Source organism: Triturus cristatus, chromosome 6, assembly GCF_964204655.1.
Source record: "Triturus cristatus chromosome 6, aTriCri1.1, whole genome shotgun sequence".
NCBI classification, from domain to species: domain Eukaryota; kingdom Metazoa; phylum Chordata; class Amphibia; order Caudata; family Salamandridae; genus Triturus; species Triturus cristatus.
Window position 1 is genome coordinate 1,722,415,513 of NC_140589.1, and position 12,388 is coordinate 1,722,427,900.

The window sequence follows — 12,388 nt, forward strand, 5'->3', positions numbered from 1 at the left end:
TATAAATCAACACCCAATGAAACATCAAAAATTATAGTTTTCCAGTGTTCATGGCATGCAACTGCCTCACTGAGCGTACACATGAGAAAATACCTTTATCAGTACAGCTGGATTCTAGGATTATTAAGGTGAAGAAATCGATCTGCTGGATTTAATGACTTCTACTAAAATGCTAACAGAGCGTTCTATATCAAAAATTATACACTGCTAAGAAAGATTTTATTAACCACCTGAACAATTTGTCAATTAATGTTTTGAATTAACCATTTCACAGGATTCTACCATTAACACAATTTGGGGTTCTGTTAAGGCTATGGCGATTCGACCATTAAAACAATTTGAGGTTCTGTTAAGGCTGTAGTATGAAGTTCTATAAATAACTGTTTGAATGAAAAAAAGCGCATATAACTCGAAAACATTTTGGATTACTAGATGGGTACAGTTAACAAGTCATCTTTGTATTGAATTGAAGGAAATGAACTCAAGAATTTAACTGGAAAATGAAATAGTCAAAAGGACCAAAAATAATACCTGTAGAACTTAATACAATGAACTACAAACAAACAAAAAAATACCCCAGTGAACAACTGTCTGTTAAAACTGCTGCTGTATCCTCTTTTAATGCGATAAGACAGTATGGAAAAATGTGACAACTAGCCTCAGTAGGACTTACCAAACAAGTAAGAACGCAAAGATAGGTATGCTGATCAACAAAATTTAAAAAAGCATAATACAACTTACTTGTATTTGCTTCCTGTCCGTGGATGTGGTTGTGTTTTACAGCGGAATAGAGTTGGGTCCCTCATGCATCCGTTATTACTATTCATATCTATTTTGGCACGCAGGCAACAGGTCTGGCCACATTCAGTTCCTTTTTTCATTTCTTCCCACATCTCAGTATTCTTCTCAACAGCTTTGTAGGAAAAGGCCACACTGGATTAAAGTACTATACAGGAAACTACTGAGAAAACTGATCAACTAATGGACACATTTTTTCATCATAGTCACAAATGGGAAAATACTTGCATTTATATATAAAGCTTTTCTGTTCTGTACTGTTTTTCAAGATTTAATTCTTCAGTTTAAAAATATGTTCAATGTCAAATAATTTCTGTAGTTGTGAATATCAACAATGGTACTGCCTTTAACGAGATGCTCAGAACCTTGATGACCGTGAAACCACCAACACCCACAATTCTGCAACATCTCAGGATTGTTTTTGTACCTGTGCTCTGGATGGATACTATCTACCTTTAACCCCTGGGCAGACTTGGCAGGTTGTACAGAAGTCAAACAATTAATTGTTCTATTCAAGTAACATGTATTTTGTGTAGCAATAACTAGTTAGAAATTTAGTAGCTGTGCAGAACGTTATCACTTCACAATGGACATTGGCCAGAAGCTGCAGCAGTCACCAACTCTTTCTATTTTTTTAATTAGTTTAATTTAGCATTTAAAAAATATAACAGGCCATAATCCTGGCCTATTTGCATGCACATTTTATATCGCCCCACTCATTGAGGGCATGGATGGATCTCCTCCTATGAGGAAAGCTGAACATAAGCTCACTCCGTTACTGTGCATTCCATGATGGGAGAACACTGTTCAACAAAAGATTAGAGAGCAGCCACAGTATACCAGACAAAAGGTAGTATAAATCGGCATGCATGGGGTTGAACTTTGGGGCATAATAAAGCCGGGACTTTTGGTAGTTGTGAAAAATGATTTTGTAAGCAAAATAACCTGTCATCTCCATTCAATCCTGTTGCTTCCTCTAAGAAAAAGACCTGGGTGTTGTGAGTTTGGACCAGACTGCAGAGCTTAAACCTAAAGTCAAAACTTTTCAAGAGGAAATGAAGAATGTGAGGACCTAAATAATGCACTCACATGATCTTTATAATTTTATTGATGATTCTTCCTGGCAAACCTCAGTTTAGGTATTGATATAAGCACAATAGAACAAGCAGATCTTTAGGAAGTGAAATATACTCTTCAATCAGTATACCAATGTGAAGGAATCCGACCAAATGAATGTTAAGCAGGGAGTGTTATATTGCCAGAATAAAATACTATCTTCCCATGACTAGGTAAACCCACAAAGTTTAAGTCAAATATTCTTGAAGATTCGCCTTTGTATTTTAGCTCAGAATAATTTTACCACGAAATGGAGACCAAAGTATGATTTAGTGAGTGTGTGTGTGTAACACATATAGTTTTAGATAAAACTCACATTTTAGTTATATTTCAAATGTATACAGATTTATACAGATCTGAACAAAAAAAGTGATCCAGACGTTAAAAGATGGTGGGGTAGAAGGGAAAGAATAGGGAGAGATACGTCCCAAACTGTTCCAGTGTTGCTAATGTCTTACAGAAAATTGGTTCCAACACCACTGACGTTTCCGGTCAGGCAAAATAATTAACTGTTAAAAGCTTGAGGGGATTAACCGCACTCCCCACATTATCGATTCTGCAAAATCCCTCGGAACCACACTAGATAAGCACTTGAACATGCAGATTCATATCAGCAATGTAAGCAAGGGTGCTAAACACCAGATGAACATACTAAGGGGACCTCAAACCATTCCTTCCACAGGAGGACTTCAAGATGGCGGTACAAGCTCTGGTACTGCCTAGGCTAGATTATGGTAGCTCCTTGCTATGTGGACTTCCCAAATATAACTTGGCCCCACTAAGAGCATCCATTAATGCCACAGCTAGACTGATCACAGGTACAAAAAGAAACTACCACATCTCACCAGCCCTCAAATCCCTAAACTGGCTGCCATATGAAGCAAGAATACAGCTAAAGATAGATAGCATACATGACCCACAAAGCCATACATCTCAACAATCCCATTTATCTGGCTCAAAAATTAGAACTATCTTGAGGTTGCAGACAGTTAAGAAGTGCAAGCGGATTGCTCCTGACACCTCAGTTCTTCCACAAAACAAGACAGAGCCTTCTCCGGTGCTGCCCCGCAGATTTGGAGCTCTTTCACCGGAATGTTTTCCGCTGCTTCCTTCAAAAAGGAAGTAAAAAAAAATCCTAATGACCAAGTTCTTGCCTTAAATGGCCCGGGCCCCATTGCTTATTGACTGCCTATTGATTGACTACTTGTGCACCTTTGATTCGCAGCACTCACCTGCTATGCTCATTTATGTATTGAATGTTCGTCTCCATGTACCGTATCCATCCAACCCTAATTGTAATGCACTCCTATCTTGTTCGTTTTATGTATACTCAAGTTATGCTTGTCCTTACCACTACAAGCCCTGCCTATCCTAACTGTAAAGCGCTCGGATACCCGTCTGGGTCACGCTATATAAAACTTTCTAAATAAATAAAACATTCATGAAAGTTGATCTTCTATTTGTTTGTTAAAAAAATGATTGATATTTTCTATGTAATGATGTTATGGCATAATTTCCTAATTAGATCAAACAACAGTGGACAGTGTAAAGACAATAGGTGATGTGAAGGCTTGCAATACACCTAACCACTAAATCTCTCAAGCAGCATTCCAAGCCATCGTTGTTTTGCCCACTATGCCTTATGCACAAAACCAACGGAAAATAAAGTAGTAGCAAATTATGTCAGAGAGAGGGACAATACAGATGATAAAAAAGAAGCATAGTAACCAAAGAGAGGAAGGAAAAAGAATCAAGGGTGATCAAACCTCAACTTCCCTTAAGTCTGGGTTCCATTGAGTAGTAAGTTGGACTATACATCTCGAACCTTAATTTTCATGCTTGCAGCATGTTGAAATATTTCTCCCATGGCAACCAAGTAGTTGCTAGTGATACAACAGGTGGCCATCTGTTTTTTTTCAAGCCATATTTGCCTTATAAGTGATTAAAACCCAGGTCAAAAGGTATGCACTAACTATTGTTCATTGAGAATGATTGTATGATTAGATTGTGACAGTTTATCTGAGTGCACAATAGGGGGTATGCCCAGCCCTAAATAATGACAGTTCTGTACACTGATAAATCACTTTTTGGACACTACAAATATCATAAGATGAAATGTTTCTTGTATAGCGGTAAGAGGTTTGCCCGACTGCATACGACTAAAGAGGCAATAAGGATTTCTGCCACTACAGCATAGTGAGTAAACCCAACTAGCATACTCACACACACGTTCTTCAGGTACACAGTAGCAGTTTGAGGAGTGGCATGTGACAATCAGTAAAGAAGACTCATATAGCCACTATAAATAGTGTGTGCAGCGTATAACCTATGAATTCACAAATAATATTATGTCAACTTAGGAACGCATTCTGTGTCCCCATTTCCACAGATTGAACCGAACGCTGGATAATATCCGAACCCCTGAAGCCCTATGCTCCCAGAGTACAGGGAGGTGTAATCAACAAGTGTGCGCATCAAATGAAACTTGCTTGATCTTGGGATTGCTTGTCATAGAATATTCAGTGGCCTAGAGTTTTTGGTTTATTAGAGTTTCACTTCCGAAAATTCGTCTCTCAGCATCAGGTATTTAGAGAATTTCCTTCACCTTCATGTTAATAAAGAATAGTGCTCAGCTGTATAATATGGTGCCCAGCTACTTCGCTGACTGTTTCCATGGCATAAAAGGATTTACATTTTTGCCTCCAAAGAATTCTCAGATTGAGGCGTAGACAAAGCTGAAACTGAGTTTTTTTTCATCAAATTATCAAAAAATCTTTCATTTTCATATGAACTGAATCAAGTGCAGATACCAAAAAAGGCATACATTAACCAGACCATCAATGCTAATTCTTTCTCTTTCTTCCTGGTGTGTATTGCATTCAAGTCCAATGGCAGAAAAAAATAACCTAAAGATGATGCCCATGAATGAGGAGTTACGACGCTCTGGTCAAAAGCATACTTGATTCTCATTACAGACCCCATCAATATTGACCGACCTAAAAAAAAATCTTTACAGGAAATTAGTTATACTTTTCAAAGCCAAACAATAGATGGCAGGATGTGAAACAGCATGTTGTGCAGCGAAACTGGAGCTGCAGATCATTCTCCTGCACTGCATATTTTCTAAGTGACTGCCAAGAATACAACAGTATTTCTGCACTATACGAGTACAATTCATTTTAACTGTACATTTTTTGTAGCTGCCCAGCCACTACTAGATATTAAGGAGTCATTTTAGTAGTAAGATGATATATGCAATCCCTAAAAATTGTCTATCTTGCTAGACAAGCAGAAGGTGCTTGGACAGACAGCATCAATAATTACATCAATTGTTCTTTTTCTACCCACTCAGTTGCACTTATAAAACCGCTGGCCAAACCTCAGTAATGCAAGGCTAATGCAATGCTTACAGTCAAACAAGACCATCCTTTTCTGGCACAGTAGCAAACATGACAGAAGAATTGAATTCTTGGGACAAACAATGCTTTGGACCTTAACATCCCTTAGACCCATGGTACAATAATGAACTACACAAAGAAACTGTAGAATATCTGGAACGACTATGGCCTACTCCATACTGCTATTAGCCAGACAGAACTTTAAAGATGAATTACAGAAAAACAACCAGCTTGTTAGAACAATTAGTGAAAACTAATATCATAAGAAGATTATTAATTCTGCAAACTGCACCAAGGAGATGTTGCTATTTATCAATCCCTTGCATATCTGGACTTTTTGGCTGCCCGTCATCTTCATCCTGCTAATTTTTAGGTCTCGCCTAGTGCAGTGTGCATGCGCTGCCCTAAGCAGAGGGCCTCTTGGAATCACTCCAGCTTCCAAGAGACTTCTCCGTGTGGGTCGGCCTTCTCCCACATTCCATTGGCCTTTGCGTGTGGCTTTCAAAAATTGAAAGCCCATCTGAACCTGCGAATGCAGGACTGAGCGACACTGGGGATGACGATCGTAAAACGGAACATAGCCCGAAACTGGGGTTCGGGGGTGCTCCCAACGTGCTCCCAACGTACCTACAATGGAGAAATGACATGGATGGTGTGATGGTGGCAGAAAGAGCGGTGTATGCACACAGAGGATGCCCTAAGAAATGGTCTAGGATATGGGGTAAATGGAATGCGTTCAGGGGAAATATATGTGAACCCCCACAGGTAGAGTCAACCTCGGATGCCAGTTCATAAGGGATACCTTGACTACTGTAGCTCTGTTTGGCCATGTTGCAATGTGCTAAGATGGAAATGAAATTGACTCAAATGTTTTTATGTATATGTATGAGCAACAAATATGGATATTGTACTGTATAAAAAGAAACACATATGACTTAAGTAATGCTGTAACCATAAAACATGTGGACTATGTTCAATTTTGATTCAAAAACGCAATAAAGAAATATTATTTAAAAAAAATTGAAAGCTCGCAATTGGTCAAAGGCGGGATTATGACCAGCCTTCTCTCTAAATGTTGACTCCCATGCCCTAGGGTTCTCGGGAGCAAGCAGCAGCGCGGCCGGGTGCCAGCTGCATACTTAACATTCCCTTCAGTGTGCACGCACCACACGCGGTCTTGTTTTTTTAAAGTAGTTAATCACTTCCTGCTTTGTTTAATTAGCTTTTATCTTGTTTGTACTGCGGTTTATAGCGCTGGCCCCCGGCCTGGCCCCTCCGCTGTTGGAAACCCTTCTGGAAAGTTAATGCGAGTTAAGCCTCTCTACTGTGATATAAAGCACACGTAGAAATAAGACAGTTTACATTGTCAGCAGAAATTACAACGTAAAAATACATGAAGGAGAGGTATTCAGAGTGCCCGTGTTATTTAGTTAGCGCCAGATGATGCTACGTAGTCACATATATTTTTTTTTTTTATAGTTGTAATGTAGTGGCCGTTTCATATAGCGCCACCAGAAATTGAATGTCTTCTAGGCACTTGAATGATCTAGATTTTTAAACAACTTAAACGCACACCTTATATTAGTCTCAGACTGGGAACATACTAGGGAAGGCCCTTCAGTGATTTGAACATGCGATCGGATGGTTGTTTAGAGAGTTCCACAGCAGGAACAACAACCCACTGAGTTACATATCCAGCTCACTACGTGAGCTAGAAAAGGCAAGACTAGTTATACTTTACGCAATCTGGAAAACAAATGTAAAAAAAAGCCTCAAGTTTACTTTGGATGCTTGCTCCCTTCAGTATTGTGTAATGTTTTCAAGTTAAGAACGTTCCAAACATGGAGTTGTTCCCAGACTTAAAAGAGGAGTCTATGTGGCAGTGAATTTACCTTAATTTTTTTTTTAAAAGAGGAGTTCAGCTCTCGCTTATCATTGTACGTACTATGTCAGCACAAAAAATATGAACTAAGGGGGCTGACAAGGAAGACACGCCTTTCATCTCTTCTGTCAACGCAAGGCAGATGTTTGAAATGCGTGCACAAGATGTTAAGTTCATGTCCTACCCAGGAGCACGCGGGCAGTGAGCTCTGGCAGTGGACGTGCACGCCATGCTCTGCCTGCAGGGAAGGGGAAGGGGAGGGGGGGGGGGGGGGGGTTGAGAGTCTCGGCACAATCAATCAGGGCTCTTTCAAGTGGAGACCACTTGACCTAAACTGCAGACGCAGCATTTCTTCATGCACCCGCCATTACCTCCAGAAGCACCTCCCACTTCTTAGGGGAAACCATTTCTTTGCATAGAGTCATAAACGCATCAGCCTTATATCCTTCACTTTCTTCTTCATACACGACCACGTTGTTTGGCCTTTATAAACCCAGTTTAACCAAAGAACCTGTTCTATGAGCACCAGGACACCTTAGGGTAATCATGCGCTATACAAACTTAATACCATAACCTAATAGAGAGGCCCTGTGAGAGTGACTAGTCAAAGAAAGATTCACTGCCAAAAAGGATTGCTCTTGGAACTGGGAGGGGGCAAGGACTGGCTCCTAATATGTGAAGCATTTAAAAAACACATTATAATACATCTTATGTTCAACAATGGAGCATTTTCATCACATTCTTATAATACTATGAGGCTCATATACATACCATGAGCTTTAAAAAAAATAGGTCCAGAGCTGCAGTATCAACATACGATATCAGCAAAAAGGGGCATGTTAAAGTAGACAAACATAATGTAATAAATAGCCTTCCAATCAACACGTCCCATGAACACAATACACGAGTCATCCCCACCAGTTATATTTTCAACCGCTCTCTTCTATGCTATTCATTGTTCCTCTAGGATGATGCACTTGGTGACAGTGGACCCAAGATCTCTTGAATTCAGTGCGTGGTAAGTCACTTGGGAATATGTCAGTCTGCTCGCTGCACAGGGAGAGCTCTCGCAGCCTAGAATGTAGTTTAGATGGTAGTCCTCTGGACTAATACATAGTGACTCTGCGCTTTTACTTACACCACAGTGAACGTTTAGCTTTCTAAAGATAAATCCGAAACATATTCCAATATCACAAATATTAGCATAAAGGGAAGCTCGGACTGAATCATGGCTCCTAGGAGAGCAAACTCAGCCCCCAGTAGTCGAATACCACCAGGCAAAGCCATGCAATGTGTGAGAAAAAGTTCTGCACCTCTCCAGAGTATCTTCAGTGCTAAATTTACAAAATGAGTGCCACAGTATAGTACAGCCTGTGCAAAAGTCCGAACTGGAGTACTTTGTATGCTATTTAAGGAACTCTTTCTAATTTAACCAGCAATAGGCCCAGTACTAAAACATGCTGTCCCATATCTATTTCCCCAATGACCCTGAACATTTTTGAATAAAAGAAGGATACCAATTTCCTCGGCTCACCTGATGTTATTGACAAGGCACTGAAAAGTGGTGTTAGGTCTGTAGTTTCTGTCACAGACTAAGGCAGAGTAGAATTACAAGCTTTGCATTGCCTCCCTTACCTTGAATGGTTGTAGCACTATGAATCTGCTATCCAACAAGAAATCACACAATACATCTAGTGTCAGGTTAGCAAGAATCTGCTTTGCTCTATCCTCCAATGTGAGAAGAATTCTGGGATTATCCGCGAACTGTAATAAGGGAAGTACACATAGTGCAGTCCAACACAGTTTCATTAAGTTTTTAACATGCCTGTCCCCATATCCTGGGCTCATTGACCCAATACTTCTAAAACACATGTGGTACAACCTAGAATATCACAACATTTGCTCATGCTACCAGAGAGTAAAGCGGGTGGTCTGGAACAGCCAGTCCTGCCTGCTTGAATTAGTAAATTTCAGCTAATTTGTGCTCTTTATTTGCCCAGACAAGTCAAAGTTATATTGCTGATATATATATATATATATATATATATATATATATATTTTTTTTTTTTTATAAAAAGGCTGTAGGTAACAGTCAGTACATTCAAAAGACTTAAGAATTTGGAAAGCACCATTCTGCCATACATTGACAGCAGCAACGTGTATTTCGAACTTATCCAGTGCCACTCGATAGTACCTATCTTCATACCAAGATTTTTCATAGAATCTGTGCACCACAATAATGGTTAGCAAAAGGGATAGCTCCGCTGTGACTCCAGTCAACAGCAAGACCTCAGGTATATATCAGTTAATACAGAGGGCAGAGAAGCCATAAAATGTAGTTACTTGTGGTATTATCTGGCATAAATTGTTCTATAATTATAGGTTTAATATCAGCAGATCATCCGCACACAAAGAAGCAATAATAGGAAGCCCCATTTTGTATATTCCTTAATAGGTGTGATAATCATAAAGCACAGGAGCAAGGGGTATTGTAGTAACCACAGGGACAGTGGTTGTATTTTAAGTCCTTTATTTCTCAAGATGATCAGTACACATCCATAGAGTAACCTCCAGCTTCATCAACTGGCAGCATTCACAGAGTCTCTCAGTGATGTCACTCTAATGACATCACTGAGTTCTACAGCATTGAATAGAAACTCCACACATCTCCCCCCTTACAAAGAGTTTACAATAAAACAATCCAAAAACAACAACAACTGTACAGGTTAGCATTCATAGGAATAACAAAACACTCATTAATCCTAAGAGATACAGAAATATAATCATTCAAAAGAATTTGGGACATCAATCTTGCACAAGTTCCCCATGCTCCATATTTTCCCATCAGCAAGAGTTACCACATAATTCATTACCTTTACCACTTTTTGAGGTTTGGAAAACTTACTTTCCCCTTTTTTAACCAAGCCCATTCTTTTAGTGATCACCCAGTCACCAACTGCAATTTTTATATCCTTCACTCCTTTTCTCTTATTATAATCATCTTTATTTCTTTCTTGAGACTCTCTAACTCTTTCTGCAATTCTTTCTCGATCTACCCACACCTGATTTTTCTTTTGTAACCATACAGGTGACTCTTTCGTTGCTGGTTCTCTCCCTTTTAAAGCCACAAAAGGGGATACACCTGTGACAGAATGTGGAGTTACTCTGTGTGCCCACACCATTTTATTTAACTCTTCTCTCCATCTCAATCCATTACTTAATGACAATTGGATATTGTCCATTATAATACGATTCACTCGCTCAACCAACCCGTTAGCTTGAGGCCTGAATACTGCCACCCTTTCATGTTTGATACCAAGATTAGAAAGAAACCTTGCCATTATCGTGGAAACAAGTTGCACTCCATTGTCTGTAACTAAGCATTTAGGTATTCCCTCTTCCAAAAATGCACTCTTTAAAAAATCAATGACCACCTCAGATGTAATATGTTCTACAGGCTTTATCATAAACCACTTGCTATGGTAATCAACTAGAACTATTAAGAATCTACTTCTCCTACCCAGCCTGTTAATAGGACCCAAAAAATCCATTGCCACTTTCTCCCATGGCCGATCCGGAACGTCAAGGGAGCCCAGAGGAGGCTGACGAATTACTCTGCATTTATCACTATTGCAACATGGCTGACATTCTTTTACAATTGCTTCCACACCTCTGTCCATTTCAGGCCACCAAAAACTCTGCCTCAACCTTCTTTTACACATGCTTCTACCTAGGTGACCTTCGTGTACCAATTTAAGTAACTTTCCTCTCAACATCTTAGGAGGAACCACTCGGTTGCATCTCAAAACTCTGTTCTTTTGAATGCTTAACTGGTCCTTAACTTTTAAATACTTTTTCAACTCTTCATTTATATCAACTTCACTGTTCCAACCATCACGTATGACTTTTTTAAGCACCATGTACTCTTCATCCTTGTCTAAAGCTTCATTCCATTCTTCCTGTTTTAATGCTAAACTCAAATCATTAATGTCGCACATAGATTCGACTTCATATACCAAGAATGAATCTTCCTCCTGTCCCTCAACTGGCATACGCGACAAACAATCAGCAATGATATTTTTTTTACCTCTTACAAACTCAATCGAGAAATTATAATCTAATATTGATAAAAGCCACCGGGATATCCTTGGAGTCACACCACCTTCAAGCCCCTTTCCACCTTTAAAAATGTGTACCAATGGTTTGTGATCCGTTTTTAGAACAAATGGTAAACCCCACAAATAAAATTTAAAATGGTTTATTGCCCAACAACAACCCAACGCTTCCTTCTCAATGGCGGAGTAGGATTTCTCTGCTCCCTGCAAACGTCTCGATGCAAACCCAATCACACTTTCACCCTCCATTGATTTTTGAGTTAATACAGCACCCAATCCTATATTACTTGCATCAGTTGTCAGAATTGTTTTCTTAGTCACATCAAAATGGGCTAGAGTAGGAGCACTAACCAATGACGATTTAATCTTTTCAAACGCCTCTTCGCATGAAACATTCCAATTAAATAATACTCCTTTTTTTAACAACATCCTCATAGGTTCCACAATCTCTGAAAACCCTGATATAAATTTTGAGCAATACTCCGCTAACCCAAGGAATGATTTCAATAAATCTTTATCAGTTGGTTGTGGAGCATCTACAATTGCCTTTATTATGCTTCTCTTAGGTTTAATCCCCTCAGCAGATATCTCATGCCCTAAATAATCCACTTTTTCCTTTCTTATCTGACACTTTTCTTTCTTGATGGTCAACCCATGACTAGCAATCTTTTTCAAAACATTATTTAACAATTCATCATGGTCCATAAAAGATCTTCCCACCACCATGATGTCATCCTGAAAGCACAACACACCATCCATCCCCTTTAAAATATCTTGCATGATCCTTTGGAACACGGCAGATGCCGAAGCTAGACCGAAAGGCATGCGTCGATAGCGGAAAGCCCCCAGCGGTGTAACAAAAGAGGTTAGGGCTCGTGACTCAGGATGCAGATTTATCTGGTGGTAAGCAGCTGACATGTCTAAGACACTAAATACTTTTCCACCACCCATAACACTTAGCATTTCTGTTATATTTGGCAATGGTTGTCGATCCACCCATATATTTTGATTTAAATCTCTTAAATCAATACAGAGACGAATTTTGTTTCCATCCTTCGGTGCGACAACGATTGGAGAAA

At 39.4% G+C, this 12,388-nt stretch overlaps 1 protein-coding gene across 2 annotated transcripts in view; it reads right to left on the reverse strand.

Moving 5' to 3' along the window:
* The window catches only part of EPRS1 (glutamyl-prolyl-tRNA synthetase 1), a 483,086-nt gene that overhangs the window by 359,734 nt on the left and 110,964 nt on the right, over positions 1 to 12,388 (reverse strand). For both annotated transcript variants that reach the window (XM_085612943.1, XM_085612942.1), the window contains exon 9: positions 742 to 913. In XM_085612943.1, the coding sequence (XP_085469069.1) occupies positions 742 to 913 (172 nt within the window). The remainder of the gene's footprint in view (positions 1 to 741; positions 914 to 12,388) is intronic.